Source organism: Chenopodium quinoa, unplaced genomic scaffold, assembly GCF_001683475.1.
Source record: "Chenopodium quinoa cultivar QQ74 unplaced genomic scaffold, ASM168347v1, whole genome shotgun sequence".
Classification (NCBI taxonomy): Eukaryota; Viridiplantae; Streptophyta; class Magnoliopsida; order Caryophyllales; family Amaranthaceae; genus Chenopodium; species Chenopodium quinoa.
In genome coordinates, this window is record NW_018744878.1 from 1195734 (window position 1) to 1216977 (window position 21244).

The 21244-nt window shown below is 32.1% G+C and overlaps 2 protein-coding genes across 3 annotated transcripts; both read right to left on the reverse strand.

The window, feature by feature from the left end:
• Nucleotides 1-701: 701 nt before the first annotated feature.
• Nucleotides 702-9262, reverse strand: LOC110705427 (probable ADP,ATP carrier protein At5g56450). Of its 2 annotated transcripts, XM_021883294.1 has the most exons (3): nucleotides 8543-9262; nucleotides 1021-1681; nucleotides 702-947 (listed from the first exon to the last, which is right to left on the reverse strand). In XM_021883294.1, exons 1-2 carry the CDS (start codon nucleotides 8894-8896, stop codon nucleotides 1040-1042), a joined length of 996 nt encoding a protein of 331 aa, XP_021738986.1. In that variant the 5' UTR covers nucleotides 8897-9262; the 3' UTR covers nucleotides 702-947; nucleotides 1021-1039. The 2 variants fall into 2 exon arrangements, with proteins under 2 accessions (XP_021738986.1, XP_021738985.1); XM_021883293.1 differs by having other exon boundaries at nucleotides 702-1681; nucleotides 8543-9261.
• A 925-nt stretch (nucleotides 9263-10187) lies between these two features.
• On the reverse strand, nucleotides 10188-19399 carry LOC110705816 (spermidine synthase 2-like). Its single transcript, XM_021883749.1, has 9 exons — nucleotides 19248-19399; nucleotides 18389-18422; nucleotides 17194-17316; nucleotides 15949-16053; nucleotides 15237-15309; nucleotides 15029-15100; nucleotides 13210-13408; nucleotides 12745-12874; nucleotides 10188-10265 (listed from the first exon to the last, which is right to left on the reverse strand). Exons 1-9 carry the CDS (start codon nucleotides 19397-19399, stop codon nucleotides 10188-10190), a joined length of 966 nt encoding a protein of 321 aa, XP_021739441.1.
• Nucleotides 19400-21244: the final 1845 nt, after the last annotated feature.

The window sequence follows — 21244 nt, forward strand, 5'->3', positions numbered from 1 at the left end:
GGTTATGCACCCTTTTTTTTTTTTTTTTTTAACTAATTTAGTATTAATAATTTTAGTATTATACCACTGTCGTCAATACAAATTTAAGTACGTAGATGATAACGTAATTTACTGGTAAAAGGAATCATATGACATCACACTTAAATCATAATCATAGTTTAATGAAATTAAGGAAAGTTGATAAAAATCATTAAAAACAAAACTATGTACTTAATACAGATTAACATTCTCTAATAGCATTCTTTAATCCACTTTTGCTCCCTTTTCCCATCAACTTGGCACAAAGTTGCTGACTTCATTCTAATTTTAAATAATTAGGAGAAGCAAGAGGGAGCCAGTTCATGTATACTGGCATAATCATTACTTACTGGCACTAATTAGATTTAGGGCTTTTTTAGGTTAGTGATGAATAAGTTGGCTAATCATACTTAATTAAGACGCTTAATAAAGTCTAATCCGTCTTAATAATATCTAGTTAAAGTATCACCAATAAGATTCACCTCACCTAAGTGTACCTAATAAGCTAACCATTACAAATATCGATATTGTAATATAAAGTAGACCCCATAAAAGTAACCCTTATTCGATCATACTAATTAAAATACCTAGACATTGATGAACCTCTCAATAAAAGCTATTATTGTATAGAACATCTATAAAAGCTATATCATGTAATTGGTGCATATAATATGATGAACCTGTTGGAAAATTGAAGATGAAATGAAACCATCTATATATGTATCAATTAGTTTCCTCTGATAATGGAGTTTACAGGTTTTACTCTCCAGAATCAGTAGCAAAACAACCAAGTTACAGGTGTGTATACAGAAAGATAGTAAAGTAGATAAAAATAAAAATAAAATCGGAGTCAATTCTCGTTCTTATTGGTCAGCTAAAAAATTCAGTGTAAGGCTGCCATAGCCAAGAAGGAGACAATACCAGCAGACCTATGTTTTGATGTGTATCCATCAGAATTTGTCATCAGGAAACTAATGTTAAAGTTGTAAGAATGTTGTATACCTGAAACTGTGAAAAAAAATCAATTCCTGCTAGAAGTAGACCCACCCCAGTGCATGAACTTCTTAACTTCGTCGTATAAAACAAGAATGGCAGCAGCACCAGTACTCCTAAACATGTTTGAAACAGCACCTCGATAAAATGAAGAGAGCCCTTCTGTCCTATATATTGTCTTCCAGCAATCAAAAGTTTTTCTGTACATTGGTTCCTTGAGGCCAGATTGCATCATCATACGCCTTCGAACAGTATCAAAAGGATAGGAAATGAATCCAGCAGAAGTAGTCACCACTTGAGCCGCCAACCACCGTTTCCATAATGCCAGCTCTACAGCATCCTTAGCAAGTACATCTTTCACAGTATCAAATCCTCCAAAGTATAGACCACGATGAATAACCATTCCATGAAAAGAAGCAGGGAGTCCCCTGTAAAGCCCACGAATCCCTTCTAGCCTGTAAATTGTACTCAGAAAGTGGTATATGCCCCGAAATTGACGGGAATCAGCCTTCCCAATGTCTGCAGCTAGTCGTGTGTGAGCAATATCAAGCGGATAAACAATCATCAATGTGGTGCAACCAGCTGCTGCCCCAGCAAAAAAGTTGGCAGCTGGACCAGTCATAATGGGTGGGCCATCATTGTCATTTTTCAGTACATCTCGATAAAGATCCTGCAGCACGAAAGTAAACAGATAAGAAACATATCTACGTAATTTCTTGTATAGATTACATGATAGAGCTTCTCTAGTTTTCTTCTAGTCTTTAGGGGGATTCCAAACTGATATGGTTTTACAAGACAGCTAATAGAATACACGATGCATAAATCGTCTGTTTGTTCTAGAACTTGGTCACTCCTTACAAGAGGTTCCTACTGCAGTAGTTTCTCTTATATCAATCCAAAAGGTACAGCAGTACACTTTCACCTACGAAAACTATAGTAGTAAGGGCAAACATTCACAAAAATAGCTCTAGCTTTTAAACAACTATCTTCCAACCAATGCACATACTAGAATCCAATATTTTATGGAAGCCTCCAATTACTAAACATCAATGATTGTTCTAGCCTAAAATTTCCATCTGAAGTTACTTCAACAATTATTTTGTAACATTCTCATATAGAAAGTTAAGAGAATTAGTTGGCAGGGGCTGCTATCCAAGTGCATTCCAAAATGCAAATTAACTTGTGATTTGCCAGAGAAGTAGTTCAGAAGCATAATTCACAGCTCACAAGTTTAGTTCACAGGGTAACTCCAATCAACAAATTTAGCACCAGCCGCTAAAAAAATAATTGATTTGAAGTCTAAGTTGAACCATATGGTCCAGACTCCAGAGGAAAACTATTAACAGTGATCTCCCTCTATATATGCTGTCTTGCACCTTCCTGCACTAATACGCCACTGTTCAATGCCTAGAAATTTGGGACAATAACCCAAAAAAAAAAAAAATCTGGGTAAAATAACAATTACGCAAATAACAACTAAATGATGTGATGCCAATTTGGCAAAAATAAGTTTCCTTTTGTTGGTCTGGACATCTTCTCCTTACAGAGTCTTAGTTCCTACAGCTGCATAATCATCCATACAACCGAGAAGACATTGAGTTATGACAGATCTTCACCATGCCTTAACTTTGCTAGGACTAAAATTTCCCACCTAGCCACTTAACCTCATATCCATCTCACCCAGAATTCTAACTCATTGATGATAAAGCTATCACAACAGCAAGAGCAAAAATCTCTTCCTATTCATCTCCCCTACTGCAACTCATTCCACATTCATGTTGCTTGTACTTGACCAGCATTAACTATGGCATGCGAGAATAATAATACAGTGCATGTTGGCATGTTGCTTGTCCAAAGATAGCAATAGCACACTTCAGTGCAACATTATCAATTATTCATTTATATATAAACCCCTCCTAACCAGAATAGTGAGTAAGCAACCTGCTGAAAGAAGGAATCAGGGAGCATAAAGGCCTAACAACCTTAACCCTAGCAAACCAAACTGAATTAAGACTGTATAGTTCAAGTTCAGACCACATGAAGCACAACATCTGTTGTCTGAAGTCTCACAGCCTAGTAATTACTCAAGACTATACATGTGCATATATATGATATTTCCAAACTAACCTCCATAATATCAGCAGGACTACATTTCTTATACATGTATTTTTAAAAAATAAATAAAAATTAAACAACCCAGTGACTACAAGGAGCATCATGTTCATTTGTTAAAATTAGTTTGGACAGTCCTAATCACATATGCACTTTTTATCTCAAGGTGATAAATTAAGTGGACTTTGTAGGGGTCAAATACATAAAAATTATGACCAAAGTTTGATTTATACAAAGATAATAAAGTAGCAAACCAAGATTCATAGGATAATGGAAAGACTATCAATAAGGCTTAAACAGGCTATAAAGCTGTTCACCTTTGAGCAACATAATTTAGGCTAAATAAGTTTAAGCTACTCAATTGAAAAATCTTGGTTTAGATTTTGATATACATATCCAAGCCCATCTGGACTTTTGGGTAGAATTTTGGAAAAAAGGTCAGCCAAAACAGTTTAATTTACAGCTCCGAGCTAATAATATATATCTTCAGATACAACACATCACTTTTTTTCCATTCATTACTCTGCAAAGGGGCCAGTCTGCTACTCAGATGATAATGTCAATTTCTTTTAACTAATGCTCCTTTTAACTATCTCATTAGCCATCAGACTCAAGCTCATCCTAGCAGCATCATTCTCTTGACAAACAGGTAGCCTAGGCAACTAAGCATGCGTGGGGAGAGCTAGTGCCAATAAGGAGAGCATAGACTAGGCTACTGAGCATGTGTGGGGAAAGCTAGTGTCAATAAGGAGAGCATAGACTTTCACAGACAAAATTGAGGAGCTGGCTCTAACAGTGAAACTATATGTCACACCCTTGTTATTGATGAAATTATTTGTTTATGGGTACATAAGAGTCCAAAACAACAGAAGAACAGTTTAAGTTTTTTTGGGGGGAGAAAAAAAAAAAGAACCAGAGTTCTAACGTTGTGTAGCCTCTTTACATAGATCAGGTGCCAAAAAAAAAAAAAAAAAAAAAAAAGGTGAGATGGACATTTATGAATGAGGATGGTGAGCAGGATTGGAGGTAGACAGCTAGGGGATTTTGTTGACTTTGATGGCATGGAATAAAAGGTGAGAGGATGTAATAGATATATAAAAAAATATATATATATATAAAAAAAAAAAAAAAAAAAAAAAAAAAAAAAAAAAAAAACAGCACATAAAGTCAGATCCTACTAATCAAATTCAAACTCCATTAGACTAGTGGTAACATTCTATTTTTAAGTGTGGTTCAATCAAATGATCTCCAACTAGTGTAATGAGAACCAGCCAAGGGAATTGTGAAGATTGCATATACTTACTGCAACTTTTAGCATAGACACCAGTACTCCACATAAAGTCTTAAAATGTTAAACCATACCAGTGCTTGCTAAATTGGTATAGTATTATAAGTTATAACATCATATACCTCCAACTCAATTATCTTCAATCCAATTAATCAACTCGTAATCTCACCCTAACTGACCCAGAAATTTGCAACTCATTCAGGTTCAGATTAGTTTGCTTTTTTGTTGGACAAATATATTCAAAAACCATTTGTCTGTTTCTTCAAAAAAAAAAAAAAAAACCATTTGTCTGTTTCTTATTGTTTTTGGGTCCATTTCAAATCAAGTCAATTGCCTGTCCAACTAGAACTACTCGAAAAAAGTGGCTCTTGTGAAGAAAAGACAAAATCAAAAAAACAATAAAATAGTATTGCTTTACTAAAATCCACTACAGGATGGGGAGTATATCATGATAATTTAATCAGATGCAGAGGCTTTTGAAACCTGTTTAATTTACAAGACATTTCTTTGTACCTTATCTCTTGTTCACCCACATAACCACATAGAAACACTTAGATTATAGAGCTTCAAGCCTTGGCTAATAAAAAGCTAAAAACCCGTGACAGCCATATCTGGAAGATAACGCCCCAGTAAGTCATAGGCCATAGGGTTTGCAAATATCATAACACAACATTACACTCAAGCATTGTTGTGTGGTTCAATGAAACGAAGTCAGGGAACTGAGAAGGTATAAAACTGAAACCATATGGAACAAAGAAGCATAGACATCCATTTTGTACTTTGGTACCTTCCCCTTCTTTTCAGGGACAGGTATGATCAGCCAGGAAGCAGGTACTTCAGTCAAAATACAACACCAATTAATCTCCATTTCTCAAATCATCGGTAAACCCAATTTCATTAGTCAACTACTGCCAAATGCCAATCCCAAGGCATTTTCAGTGCGTAAATACTTCGTCCGTTTATTTTAGTAGACATGTTTTGACTTTTAACACTATTCACAAACTGCACTTTGACTAGCTTTTAAGATTTTTAGCAATGATAAAACATAGTCATGTGAGATCTTATTTGAATCGCCTCAATGTAAATAATATTAATACCAACTCTAAATAATTTTTACATGTTGATAATTACAGATTGTAATGGCCAAATGACACAATTTTGATAGAAAAGTAATCACATCATAATACATTTAGAGTCACTTGTTGCCTTACTATACACGATTAATTTTTTATTTTTTAAAAAAAAAAACCTAGAAGCAAGCTCGTCACTTTTTTTAAAGCTAGGGAGTAGGACTAATTTAAAGCACACAGAGTCAAAGTATGTAAAACTTGCTCATTCTATTCATCAATCTCCCTTTTAAGAGTGGACAAGGCTAGGAAAGTTCACTTCTTAGTCAAATGTTGATAGAGAATTCAATATGAATTGATTTTTCTCTAATGGTTAGATAATTCACTCAAATACACTCAAGACTGCTATTTCTGATGCTCCATCAGCAAGCCAAAGTGTCAAACCCAAAGCACTTAGGTACAAACTTAATACTCTGTCCATACGACAAACCTTTTTTATTACTAAAATCAAACGTCTCTGCCAAAATCTTATTGTTTTCCTTTGAAGTAAAAGTCAATGGTTTTGAAAACTATATTCCTATCTCGCTCTCTATAACATCACCCCTAGTTTTATCTCTACTATAATAGCTTTCCTATACCCTTTTCATCTCTCCATTGACTTCCTACTATATCATCTTCATTGTCCAATACTATTCTTAAAAACCAATCAATAACAGCCATAAAGCTTAATTTGTAATGGATGAATCAGTATTCTAGGGAAATAACAAGTCTATGCCTAAGTTTTGTGTTCCTTCTCATGACAGCACAGGACTACAGGAGGGAAATTATAAGCAAACTAATTTAGAAGGGGGGGGGGGGGTTGGTGGAAAATTCTTCTCCAGAAAAAAAAAATTAACAAAGCAAACCAATGCTGATTCACGTACTAGATAAGAATTCTTACACAAGGAAGGATGGAAGAGACATTACATCAAAAGATGACAAGGAGTTCTCTAACTAACAGGAGATGAAATATAAATATAATCAATCAAAGGCTCTCAAGGCATAAGAACAAAAATGATGCAAAGATAACAACAAATCCATCGCACAAGACAGTCAATGAGATAACTCCTAGAAACAGCATTTAATCTAACACATGAAGTGCAATAATTATAATCTGATCATTATATCTCATACAACCTAAAAATCCTAGTGAAAACCTGGACTACACCCACAACCCTCTTAAGTATAAGCCACGACAATTCAGCAAACTCTCAGAGTCTCAGCACATCCAATCTCTCTCAATCACAAAAGACAGCACTAATCTGTGGTTGTTATTTGTATTGAAAGTTTCTTCCCCAGATATGGCCTTCATCCTTTTCAGAATCTCTGCTAACTAATTCGAAAGAGAGAATGGTTGTCTTTATCCAAGTGTTGGTTAAAATAGTTACATACAGGAAAAGGCACCATTGGTGCTCAAACCATTGGACTGTTAAATCAATGTAGTCTTTGAACTTGCAATTGTTGCAAATCTATCACAAGACTCACAAAAGCTAACTTTCAGAATCTTATAATCATATTTTCTTCTGAAACGTCTGAACAGATATCATTCAATTTTCTTTCTCAATTTGTCATAAATTAGACTAAAACACTATATTTCCTTCAAAATAGTAGAAACTTCCCAGACAAGTAAACTGGATACAAACAGCATTTCATGACATATCACTATTTTTAACTACATAGTCCAGTTAGCTGGTTCTAGCAATATACTCTCACATCTTCAGATAACTGATGTGAGTCCCACTAACTCCTATACTTTGTCCAACAATAACAACTTTCTTTGTCAAACGATATTCAATTAAAAGAAGGCATGGCGTAAACATGGCTATGACCAAGCTGTTCAATCTCTTATGTCAAAATTTTCATCATTATGCTAGTTGCAACATATCCAAGGAAAACCCGTACACCTAAGCACCGAGAGAAAGCTAAAACATACTTCGATTCTTCACAGGGGTAAAAATGGCATCTTAACAATGAAATAGATGCTTCCAGAGAGATTTAGTCAATTAAACAATGGAAATAATTGAGGAAAATTTCTAAAACAGAGCATCTCTTGTGTTTAATGAACCTTGTAAGCAATAAACAATAACACAGTCCATAACTATGTAGCTTAAGCCACCCTTTACTAAATTCCAGAAAAGTTAAGACATTTCAATCAGCAAAACAGCAACTATATGTCCATATCATTCAATACACCAACATTATAAACTCTCAAAGAAAGTACATATCTATGATTAGCCGACCAATCTCAAGCTTAATCAAGCCAAAATCAAGTGTTCAATATCTCTTGCACGCAGGTCAACAGAGGTCAAACAAAATCTTGACAAAATCTGGTGATAAACCAATATAAATCATGTCCATCATTAAACAAGAAGCTAAATTTCAGACTTCAGAAATAACAACAATTCAGTATCGTCTACCTAGTACCTACACATCCCAAGAGTGTCCATTATACACCCGGGTGTACATCCATTCACCCAAGGCTAATTTATGCTCATTTGGGAAGGTGAAACCTCAAAAACAATGTTTCTCACCAAAATATGCAATGTAAATGAATCCCTATCAAACCCATTATTCAATTTGGAACCAAAATTAGTAAACCCTCATCATCCATCAATCTTTACCACATTCACAAAAATCACCAAAACTCTAAAACCAAACATACTTCCAAAGCCTAAACCTCAAACATAATGTTCCTCATCGATATATACACTTCTAATGAATTGAAATCAAACCCATTCTTCAATTTGGAACCAACATTCAGTAAACCCTCATCATTCATCAATCTCTATTTCTTGCACAAAAATCACCAAAGAACCACAATCCAAATAACACAATCCCCTCCCCACCACCCCCTCTTCCACAAGAATCAACAAGAACCTCATGTTACTAGTTCAAATTACACTATCAACACAACTATCATATAATTCAAAACCAAGGCAATACAAGTATACAACTACTACATTAAATGACATAAACTAAACTTAAAATCAAAAGTTAAAAAAAAAAAAAAGAAAATTTGATATACCTTAAGAGAGAAATTGAGAGCAACAGAAGGGTAATATCGAAGAACACTGCTACCATTACCCCTCCAAAGAGAGACAAAACCTTCTTCCTTGACCATACTAACAATGCAATCAAACATACCCTTAAATTTCCTGTGTTTTCCAACCCCAATTGCAATGTTACTCTCTTGTGTTTGCAGCAAAAGCTTAGCTCGTTCAATGGGTGCAACAATGGTGTGAACTACACCCCCCATAACTGCCCCCGCCATTAAATCTCTCTGAAAGCTCGTCGCATACTTCCAAGATTTGTAAGACGAAGACCCAGTTGATGGTTTTGACTTTGATGGGGTTTCTTCTCCTTCTTCTTCTACCATCATTACAAGTTGATTTTCTCTCTCTACTAATTCTTGCTGAAATTTGATGGGTTTTCTTTCAATGGGTGATTGTGATTGTTAAAAGGGTTCATTGCCTTACTGATTTAAATGCTGTAATTTGGGGTGAAATGAAGAATTCTTGTTTGAATTTTTCTGGTTTTGAGTTGATCGAATTGAGGGATTCTTTGAATGTTTTAGTTGGGATTTTTGTGGGAAGAGTCTATGATTTTGTATGAATATGAAAATGAGTTTTTTTTGGGGTTTGTATTAAAAGGGGTTTTGTGAATGATAGAATTCGACTACAAACAAAGAACAAGGATAGGAACAATTTTTATTTGCAGCACCAAAAATTCTTTCCTTTTCTTTGGGGTCAATCTCTTCTATCACACGTGGCAATAATGATTTTATCCAAATTCCTAAATCACTTCTTATAATTTTTCAATTTCGTCTTCTTGTTTCCATGAGTAAATTGATTTGGTTTCTAATTAGGGATGGAAATATTCGTCGTATGACTAATTGACTAGGGCTTGTTCTTATAGACTGAACTCAATTGAACTGAATATTTTATAAGAGAAGGAAATTAGGAGCCGAACTGAATTAAACTGAAATGTACTGAACTAAACTGAAAATAAACATATGAGAACATACCCTTAGATTCACCTTATTTTGAAACCTTATTATGTGGGTTATTCACATTTATTGAACTGCGCTGAACTGATTGGAGCTTGACTGAATTGAACTGATTGAAGCTGAAATGAATATTTTATGAGAGAAGGAAATTAGGAGTTGAACTGAACTGAACTGATTGGAGCTGGACTGAATTGAAATTAAGCTGAAGTGAATAGACCCTGCATACTAATTTTAGATCAAATCAGAAAAAAAATAATTAAGTTTAGATAAGATCAAGTAAAAAAAATACTACGTATAAGTTCCAAACATAATTTAAATTATAAAGAATAAGTACTACCTCCGTTATATATTATTTACAACAATTTGACGTAAAGTAAAAAGAGAAAATGTTTAATTGTTGCAAATAATAAGTAACGAAGGTAGTAATAGATTAATCACCAACTAGACAACAATAATCACATAAAACTTTATGCAAAAGCCAATGTGATGATCTTAAAAATGAAGGAGAGTAAGAATCTTGTTGATCAAGTTTTCAATTCTTAAGGCACCATTTAGAATTGAAAAAATCCTCCTTCTTTGATGAAGGATAAAGGTGTCTACAACACATACGATTTAATCAAACTCGACTGAAAAGTTCTAATGGGACAAAATCACAAAACACAAACTAATAAAAACATTTTTTCTTGAAATTGGTTGAAGTTTTCTTCACGAATGTAGGCAAGCGAAATGCTGCAGCATGCATCTGGAAAACAATTGGAACTGAGATTAGAAATAATATAATAATATAAATAATAAATTTGAATTTTTTCTGTGGAGGCGGATGAACCATGCTTGGTGCATCCGGTGTTCTTTAAAAAAAAAGCGGAATGAACATTTAGTTGTTCAGTAAAGAACATATAGTTGTTTTATAAAGAACATATAGTTATTTTATAAAGAACATCTAGTTTTATATGTTTTTTTTTGTAAATCTAAAGAACATTTGTAATATTAGTAAAGAACATAATAATATTAAAGAACATTATTCATATAGTAAATGTACATTTGGTATAAATGACCATGTATGCATATAAAAAAGTACATTTTATTGTGGTTTCAAAAAAAAAAAGTACATTTTATTGTATTATAATGTACATTGTATTATATTCTAATGAACATATATGTTATAATGTTGGTTACATGTTTAATGTACATTGTATTATTTGCATCATGTAAGTATATGAAAAAAGAACATTTTACTGTATTTTAATGTACATTGTATTATTTGAATTTACAACTTTTTTCTAAAATTGTCTATTTGCTTGCTTTCTTCTTCAAAAATGGATTAATCGTACGATCTTCTTCAAGAACTTCATTTTATTTCTCATTGCAACAACAAAATAACATCAAAATCGCAATTTCCCAAAAAAATCAAATATTACAATTTTCAATCAAATTTATAAAAAACAAACACTCAAAACTCAAAATAAACAAGTATGAATGTCGAATTTGGTCTTACCTTTCGTTTTTATTTGTCATCTTGAACAATTTTGGACTCAAAATTTCGAATTTCTTGAAATTTTACTTGAGGTTTGAGGAATTTAAATGGGTTTGAAGTTTTGTTTGGAAAGAGAAAGTAAACTTTTGGTAAAAAAAAAATAAATTGAAATGATTGTAATTAATGTATGGTAAAAAATAATTATAGTACTATTTATCTATTTCATTATACAAAAATAATAATTATATTATTATACAAAAATAATATACAAAATTGTTGCACAAAAATCTGATGTACATTATAAATGAACACTATGTTCTTTTATGTATATGCCCATATACATTATAAATGAACACTATGTTCTTTTATATGCTCATGTACATTAGTATATACCTGCATGTTCATTCCGCATTTTTGTACTTTGGAGCGGATGCACCATGAGGATCGTGCATCCGCCTTCACGAACCAAGCTTTAACCTTATTTCCATTTATTACAAGAATACAAGATATATTGCGCTAAAAAAAGAGTTATTAATTTCTTACAAGTATATAATAAGTTTAATACTATAATAAATAATTTTAAATAATTTCTTATTAGGGAAACTTATTTATAATTTACAGATAAAATAAACTAAGGGTCTGTTCATATTTACTTAATTTCAGTTCAGTTCAGTTCAGTTCAGCTCAGTTCAGTTTAGCTCAGTTTAGTAAATATGAACAGACCCTAAATTAAGTATGTTTCAGATAATTCAAAATCTAAAATAAACTAAACTTATTTGTAATAGTTGATTGAGCTTCGATCATATATTTAGCCGCCTGTTGGTTAATATAGATTTTTGAAAAAGTTGTCATTAGGCATATATATGTGCCGTGAGAGCTTTTTCTTGTAAGCAAAGAATATAGCAAAACTGTACGTGTCTTCATAATAGGATGTATATGAAAATATTAAATTAATATATTGAGTGAATGAGTGACTGAATCATTTCAATACACCAATGTGGAAATTGTAAATATTTAAAAACATTCATACTATATAAATATATTGACTGAGTAAGGTCTTGTGTAGTTCACCTTATTTTACTTATTTCAGAAAAAACAAGTCTAGATCAGATCAAATTTGAAAAAAATATGTTCATATCATATTAAATCACAAAAAATAAGTTCATATCATATTAAATCACAAAAAATAAGTTCAGTTCAGATCAGATTATCGTTTCATGTGCAGTTTTTTATCGCTAAATATCTTTAATTTTGTAATAAAAAAATTATGAAAATCACATATTAATAAGATACACATTATTATGAATCTAACAAGACCCGACTTGATAAATTTTTTCCGTGTAGATTATCGCATATTTAAAAGGTCAAAATTTGGTTAAATTTGACATTCGGATTAGACCAGACCAAACCAGAACAGATTAGATTAGATCAGATCAGATCAGATTAGATCATACCAGACCACATAAGATCAGATCAGATCAGATTAGATAAATTCAGATAAACAAGAATAAGGTGAACCAAACAGCCCTAAATCATTTTTTTTTTCAATACACTAGTTGAATGACACTTTGTGATGTCAAAAAAAAATTACTTTAATTTGTAAACAACAACAACAATAATATTAATACTTACCTCTGTTAACCATTATTTACAACAAAGGGATATTATTTTTAAGATATAAAATATTCCTTTGTTACAAATAATAGTTAACGGAGGTAGTAATAATAAGCGATTTTGAACCTATTACCTCTGAGTTATAAAATTTCAACGGCTGGTTTGATATCCCAGAGTTTTCCTTTTCGTCTAACGGGTTGACCGGGTGCAAAAAGTCAACAGGTGGCCCTTCAGTGGAGCAAAGCATGTATCCTATGACGCCACTGAAATTAAGAAATTTAAAATGGGAAAACTTAAGGATAGTAAAATTTTAAGGCTAATAGTGCTATTTTCCTATTGATTTTCTTTATCTTAGTATACAACCATAAGTGAGCTAGTTATGCAAGTATCATCCAATTTCAATCCATTATTGAGTATTCTTAACAGACAATTATTATCGGCTCATTTTGATATACATGAAAAAAATGTACGTTACTAGTCACAAAATTACAACAAGATCAACGACCCTCCTATATTTATGACTTCTATTAAAATATTACTTCTTTCAATTCAGAACATTAATAAGGAACTTTCGTTTGAAAGCAAAGGGAGTACGTACCTTTGGTAGAAAGGTACACTACTCCAAGCATAGTTAACAGATCCTTTGAGAATTTTGCGGCACATAGAGATGTTGCTTTCAAGGTCAAATTCTTGGTTCCAGAAGCTTTCTGCACCAGCACATAGCACACCTCCTGGGCGTAGCGCCTTCGCCACTGTTTCTAAGAGCCCTTCCTCCACTAGCTCATTGGCATCATACCCTACATCACGTGTTACATGCGGCGTGTTACTTAATAGGTCCATGAAAGTACACAATAACATGACCAAAAACTTAAATGAACAAATAGAGTTAGTTTATCACTTCATCCTTAGATAGATCGAAGCCAACTTAGATGTGTTTATGTACATACTACATACCCTTACACCTAATAACCTAAATCATGTAATGTGACATTATATTGATGATAAAACTAATGACTATTTCACCAAATGCCACTGAGTACTTAAAAAATTCATCAAATGTCATCAAGTTTTTCAAAATTCACCAAATGCTATCGAGCTTTTAAAATATTCACCAAATGCCATTAATGACTAACGGCCGTTAACTCCGTTAGTCATTAAGATTAAATCTTGACACGTGTCATTATATGATTGATTCATTTTAATTAATAAAAATAATATTTTTTTTCTTCATTTTCGTGGCAAAAATTGCTCGACTATAGTTTTGGGGGTCATTTTGTGTCTTTATGGACACAAATCAAGCTCGGAATTGACAAAAAAATAACGTAAATGCTCCGTTTTGTGTGTTGAAAAATATTTCGATTATCGTGTCGTTATTTTTTAACTATCAAAATTGATCGGGTTAGGTTTAAGGGGTCATTTTGACCTTATATGGGTACAAATTAAGCTCAGAATTGACAAAAAAAATAACATAAATGCTCCGTTTTGTGTGTTGAAAAATACTTCGATTAGCGTGTCGTTATTTTTAAGCGTCAAAATCGGGTAAGGTTTTGGGGGTCATTTTGATTCTTTATAGAAACAAATTAAGCTCGAAATTGACTAAAAAATAACATATATGTCCTATTTTGTACGTCAATATCGTAATTTTTTTTTCGAAAAAAAAATGTGAAACGGGGTATTTACGGTTTTTTTTTTTTTGTCAATTTCTAGTTAAATTTGTACCCATAAAGGGTTAAAATGACCCCCCAAAACCTTACCCCGAACAATATTCGTCACTAAAATCGAAAAAAAAGTATTATTTTTATTCATTAAAATAAATAATTATTGTGTATTAATTTTAAAAAGTAATGGCATTTGGTGAAATAATTTTCCAAAGTAATGGCATTTGGTGAAATAAGAATTGCATCAACAGAAAACTAACGTCCAAATGCTAATAGTGGCACGATGTGTCATTGTATTGTTTGTCAGTGGCATTTGGTGAATTTTGAAAACTTTAATGGCATTTGGTGAATTTTTAAGTATTCAGTGACATTTGGTGAAATAGCCGTAAAACTAATGCAACTTATTACAATACATTTATGTTAACCTAACTATATTATTTAATAATTTTGGATCAATCATTTTTCTTATTACTATTTATTTTGAAATGATTTTTCTTACTTTTTCATCAATTATCCACACAACCTTTCAAACCTTCAATTTTCAAAACCTACGCTTTCCTTTATTATTTTAAATTTTAATTTTTTAACACATCAGAAGGGGTACATTTTAGTTTATTTAGCACGCATGCAATCAGAGGATAAAACAATATATGTAATAACTAATATGGGCAAGTGAAAAACCTAGTAAACATATTATTACACGTACGACGCGAAGAAGAAAGGGAGAGTGAGGGGGTGCAATTGACTTACCCAAGGAACCTATGACATGAAATGCATCCAATATCACAACATCATAACTTCCTTGAGGAACAGACTTTAGAAAGGCCACTCCTATAATAAGGAGACCACTTGGTTAGGAACTTTGGAATAATTAGTAAATAAATTAAGGTTATAATTAAGTAAATTAAGATGATGATTAATATTTTTAATTAATCAATTATAGAGCAACTTTTTTTGTTGGTCTTACCATCTCCCACATGTAACTTCACTTGGGGATCCTTGTAGCCAATTGCTATGTCTGGGAAATAAGTTGCATAAACCTGGAATATGTGTCAATAAAAACTTTGGTTTAGAGTTTAGAGTCTCTTAGTTTCAACTTGTTATAGTTTATATTGTCAATCTTAATTCAACCAAAAAAACTAAAATAACTAAAACAAAATAAATTTCAGATTAGTGTTTTATGTTCAAGCAAAATACGAGTATATTATTATGACACATGCACGCTCACTTATGAAGTCTAAGGCCACGTTCTCTTCACAATAGAGCTAGAGAAAGTATATAATTAAATCCTATTGCATGCACTCTCGCTCCCTAATGTTCCAAACCTAATGGTCTATTTAGTAGGGAGTGAAAATGGTGGTAATGTAATGAATTTGTAGAATCGTGCTTGTTTATAAGGTTATGTCCGCATCAATTACAATTTATCTAGATGCGAATTTTTTTTTTTTTTTTGGGAGTGTTGGGTAGATGAAATCTCATGAAAGAATCAAAAACACAATTAATTTGAAGATGGAGCGAGCTTTCAATTTTCTTAGACATGAATTACAAACGACATTCCCTGCGTAAATAATCACTTAATAATTTATTATACGCCAATTATCATCTTCAAGGACTTCATCTTTATCTAGTATGAAGTATTTAGCTTTAATTAAACATATAGAAATTAGAAAACAACTCACATCTACTGTCATCTGGTCAAGCTCGCATATGTCAATTTGCTCCAAGGAAGGATGCCGAGATGCTTCACGTAAAATTCCACCATCTCCTCCTCCAATCACCAATAACTAGAATTAAGAAATTTAATTTAAACAAGATTATATCAATTAAATGTTTAATACTACCTCCGTTAAGTGTTTGTGCAACTTTGAAATATTTTATATTTCACAAATAATATCCCAAAGTTGCATATAACAATTAACTGAGGTAGTAAATATTACTCCTTCCATGGGTCAAAAGGAATAATATTTAATTTCTCGAATATGTATGTAATAATTAATTAAAGGAAAAATTAGAAAAAATAATCCCAACTTTCATCAATTTTGGTACAATAATCCTAACTTTGGATTATTCTAGAATAATCCAAACTTTGGGGGGTTTTCATTTTCTTCAGTCCTAATGACCGGTTACCTGTTGAGAAGGTTAATTTTTTATTTTAAGTTTTTTTAAAAGCCACGTGTCAGCTTGTCATTGGTCCAAAAAAAAAATTAAAAAAATCCCCCCCCCCAAACCACCAGTTCCCCCACCTAAACCACCCCCTCCCACTAGCCCCTCACACCCCGAAATTACCCCCACCCTGCCGGAAAAACTTCCCCTACCCCCCGACCACCACTCCCCACCGCCGAAACACCCCCTCTCCCTTCCCCGGCCCACCCACGAAACCCTCCCCCCTCCCCTTCCCCCACCCACGAAATTAAGCCCCCTTGTCGTTTCCGGCCGTTTTCGAGGGAGGGGGGAGTTTTTACGGGGTGGGGAAGGAGGGGAGGGTTTTACGGGGGTGGGGGAAAGGAGGGGGGAGGGTTTCGTGGGTGGGGGAAGGGAGGGGGAGGTGTTTCGGCGGGTGGGGAGTGGTGATCAGGGGGTGGGGGAGTTTTCCGGCTGGGTGTGGGGTAATTTCGGGGTGGGGGCTTGGGGAAGGCTGGTTGAGGGGGTGGTTTAGGTGGGGGAACTGGTGGTTTGGGGGGGGTTTATTTCTAATTTTTTTTATTTTTTTTTGGACCAATGACAAGCTGACACGTGTCATGTGACCTCTTATTAAAGGTTGTTGACTCTCGTTGACCGGTTTGGGACTGAAGAAAATGAAGATCCCCTAAAATTCGGATTATTTCAGAATAATCCAAAGTTGGGATTATTGTACCAAAATTGATGAAAGTTAGGATTATTTTTTCTAATTTTTCCTTAATTAAAAGACAAGGAACGAGGCATACCTTCTTAGGGTTAGGGATGGAGCAAAGAGGAAGGTGTGTTAACATTTCTTGGTACGCCCACTCGTCCCTCTCAGTTATTTGAAGTTCTTTATTTAGAACCAAAATCTTCTCGTATGATGCATTCTTTTTAAATAAAATACAAAATACAAATTAATACTCGTAGGAATGTACAAATAAAGTATATTTCTCACTATGAGTTAGCAATAATGTACAAAATAAAATCAAAATTCCTTATTCTATTTCCTTATTTTTCATGAAAATTGAAATTTAATTGGTATACTTGTGATTATTACTATGAGTATATATATTTAAATCAAAAGGTGAACTTTTTTTTTGAGGGGATAAATCAAAAGGTTAACTTGTTTTCATTCTACTCCATACTTTATAAGCTAAGGTAGAAATGATTATGGTGTATGGAAAATGTTTGTCTTAATAAGATTTTTTTTTTTTTTATTATTATTATTTATTATTTTTTTTGGTTTTTTTTTGTTTGTTTAGAGAGCCATAAGGGTTGGGGTTAGAATCAATCCCAGGATCGATCAAAACTGAGAGAGAAACTCTAACCACTTAGCTACGGAATACTAATCTATACCATTACACGTACCATGTCATCATCAAAATTAATAACAAAATAATGAGTTGTTTTTAAGTGAGATATGGAGTACTAATCTATACTAATCTATCCTAAGAACGTCGATGTGCCACACAATTGTTGCGCCACGTCATCTTCTCATGACGCCACATAATCACTCAAATAATGCCACGTCACCCAAGCAACCAGCATTACTCCATATAAAAATATAAGGATAGGGAGGTTTGAACCCTCAACCTCTTAAATAAAAGATAACTATTTTATTAACATGTAAAAAAAAATATATATAAGTGCAATTGTGCAAACCACAAGCCACAATGTTTAATATTTTTTTTTTAAAAAAAAAGATACTAAAACAATCGTTAATGGATCATTTCTTTTAAAAAAAAAAAAAAAAAAAAAAAAAAAAAAAACTCAATTTTTAACAATAACAATTGCAGTTTTGAAAAGTATTTAAAAATTTTTTATTGATTGCACATCTTTAACGGTAGCAACCTAGACAACACCCAAATTAATTATGACATGACATCATAATAAGCATATGGTTTTTTTTCCCTCTTTTCTAGAGGGAGATACTATGTGAAAAATGTCAATTTGTCATACCTCAAATACAAGAAAATCTTGATGTCCATTGAAAAAATATTACAAAAATTAGGATTTTGTGTATTTTCTTACCTTTTTTTTAATTTTTTTTATAAATATTTTAACTATCTTTTATTTGTGGGAGGAAACTCTAATTGCCTAATGTATAATACGGAGTATTATTATTATTATTATTATTATTATTATTATTATTATTATTATTATATATAATTGGTTTTTTTTTTCCCTTTATCCACCAATTTATCATCTTTAGTTCTTTACTCAACAGTCAACACATTGTTAGACACATAAGATTGTGACGATTTTTTTATGTCATACATATTGTGACTTTTAGCTGGAATATGTTCCATTCAACTTATTTAAATCGATATTATATTTTTTGTCAGAAAAAAAAAGTTGATATTTGCCTAAATAAAATATAATCAAATCAAATTAGACCAGACTAAACTAGATTATAGTATCAGATTGAAAATATAATATTTCGAAAGTTCATAGCTATACTAGTCTAATGACATTTCATTTGATGAGTTTTTTTATCTTATAAATTAATGTATAAATAAGGTCAAAATTTGCTCAAATACGAAAATTAGATTAGACATATCAAAGCAAATTTTATTTAATTCATACGTGTACTAAATAACAAACCAGAAAAGTTTTAACCAGATTAGAAAAATGTTAATCGGATCTAGTGAACTGAACAAAACAGAACATAGCCTAAACATTTTCCTTTTTTTTTTGGACAAATGCTTATAAAAACTGTTATTAAAGCATATAATATATTTTCGATTAAAGAAAATAAAGGAGGATTAGAGATTGTTATATATATCCACCAGGAAATTCGTGGCACTTATTAACATACCATCCATGAATCGAAGGATTAATCTTTTCGAGTGCATTCTCACACCCATCATTCTCGACAATGCTACTATTTTCCACTTCTTGATGACCCTTCACAACGACGTCGTCTTTGTTGTTGCTAGCATCAATTGTAATAGCATTTTCAGCAGCCATTTTTGTGATTCTTTCACGATAGATTTTACTTACAACTGTGTACTAAATTAGGCCACTATATGTATATACTTGAAGGTTACAAAGAGGATTGTAATAATATAAAGATGCCAATAGGATATAATTCACGAGGCCAACGTTAGTTGTGAATTATTTGCATGTCATAGGATAAGCATGCATGAATCTTACCATAATTTCGTGCATGTTTACCAATTGCCTATTCCATTTAACTTTGACCCCACTTTCTGTTACCCTTTTTTTTTTTTTTTTTTACAAGACATTTTCTGTTACTCTATTGATTTTAGAATGTATAATAATTGACATAATTTGACCTTTTACACTATTTATGTATATACTTTGACCATTGTATTAATACTATTAATGTTTTAAATTATGTTGTTAAATTAATATGAGTATTAGTTTTACATATATTATATCGCTACCTTATAAAAACTACAAGATTACTCTTATGAATAGTGTTATGCCAATTATGCTCTTCAAAATATGTATTTACATATATACCCTCATTAATATGTATAAGTTTTTGTAATGAATAGTGTTTGGACAATTATACCATCTAGACATTTATTCACTGTCATTAATAATGATTACTTTTTGTTAAAAAAAAAATTAAGAATAGTGCATGGAATTTATACCCCTTAATATATTTGTTTATATATTTTTCACATTAAAAAGTTATCAAGAACTAAATTTGTGATATAAGGTTAAATTGAATAGAAAGAGATTTCATTGAAATTAAAAAAAAAAAATCGAAAGAGATATTGGATATGGCTAGGTATTGCGCGCGCATCGCGCGCATTAACTGCCCTAGTTATATTAACAGTCAAACTTATACATACTTTGAAATAGAGTGAGTGCTTTACAACAAATTTTGAGTAAGATGCATTCTTTACAAAATTAAGTTTATTGGGTGTGTTCTATTCATGTAAGTTTTTACTTATCAAAATTCACTTAAATTTATCTCAACTTATTACAAATATTTTTTTGTCATAAGTTGAATCCAATAACTTTTTATTCACCCGTATTGAAACTTAGAACTTAGGGTCTGTTCAGTTCAGTTTCAATCAGTTCAATTCAGTTCAGTTCAGCTCAGTTCAATTCGTCCAGCTCCTAAGTTCCTTCTCTCATAAAATATTCGTTTCAGCTCTATTCAATTCAGTTCAGCTCCAATCAGTTCAGCTCACCTCAGTTCAGTAAATGTGAACAGACTCTTAATTTGATCTAAACTTATCTATCTATACTCGGTATTTAAAAACATAAACCCCATTTGCCACATGTCTTCTATTCTTTCTACATTTTGTTATAATAATTTGCCACATGTCATTTTCTTTTACATATTTTTTTTTATAATCTTTGGCCTTCATTTTATGTCATTAGCTACTGACTTATTGTAAAACTTTTTCATCTTCCACCGTTTATGTACCAATAGCACTAATAATTTTGTAATCTTTTTCTCTTCTCCATTCATCTTTCAAATTCAATTTAGTTAAATATGTTACTTAATTCATTGATCGTTTATCGTCTACCCATATTTCCTCTAAGTATCTAATTCTAATAAGTCTAAAATAAAAAAACTCTAAACTTGTTGTGTAAAATCTGTGCTATGATAAAAATGGTGATTGCAATGAAATAAATTAAATCTCAAAGAAGGAAATCTTGAATGACAAGAAATGGAAAGGGTGTAATTGTGTAAGTATTTGGTCTTCAGTTATTTGATTTTATATAACTACAATGCATGTTAATGTTATAAATTGTAAAGTCATTTTCCTAAATGATTTTTGTAGCATAAATAATAACTTATATGAAGCATGTGCATAGAACGCGCCT

Coding starts and splice junctions, on each gene's coding strand:
- LOC110705816 (XM_021883749.1), bottom strand. CDS start 19,399: ATGGCTGCTGAAAATGCTATTACAATTGATGCTAGCAACAACAAAGAC. Junction 15,310..15,948: donor TTGACCAGATGACAGTAGAT/GTGAGTTGTTTT, acceptor CACATATTCCAG/GTTTATGCAACTTATTTCCC. Junction 13,409..15,028: donor GGATGCATTTCATGTCATAG/GTTCCTTGGGTA, acceptor CACGTGATGTAG/GGTATGATGCCAATGAGCTA.
- LOC110705427 (XM_021883294.1), bottom strand. CDS start 8,896: ATGATGGTAGAAGAAGAAGGAGAAGAAACCCCATCAAAGTCAAAACCA. Junction 1,682..8,542: donor CTCTCAATTTCTCTCTTAAG/GTATATCAAATT, acceptor TTCGTGCTGCAG/GATCTTTATCGAGATGTACT.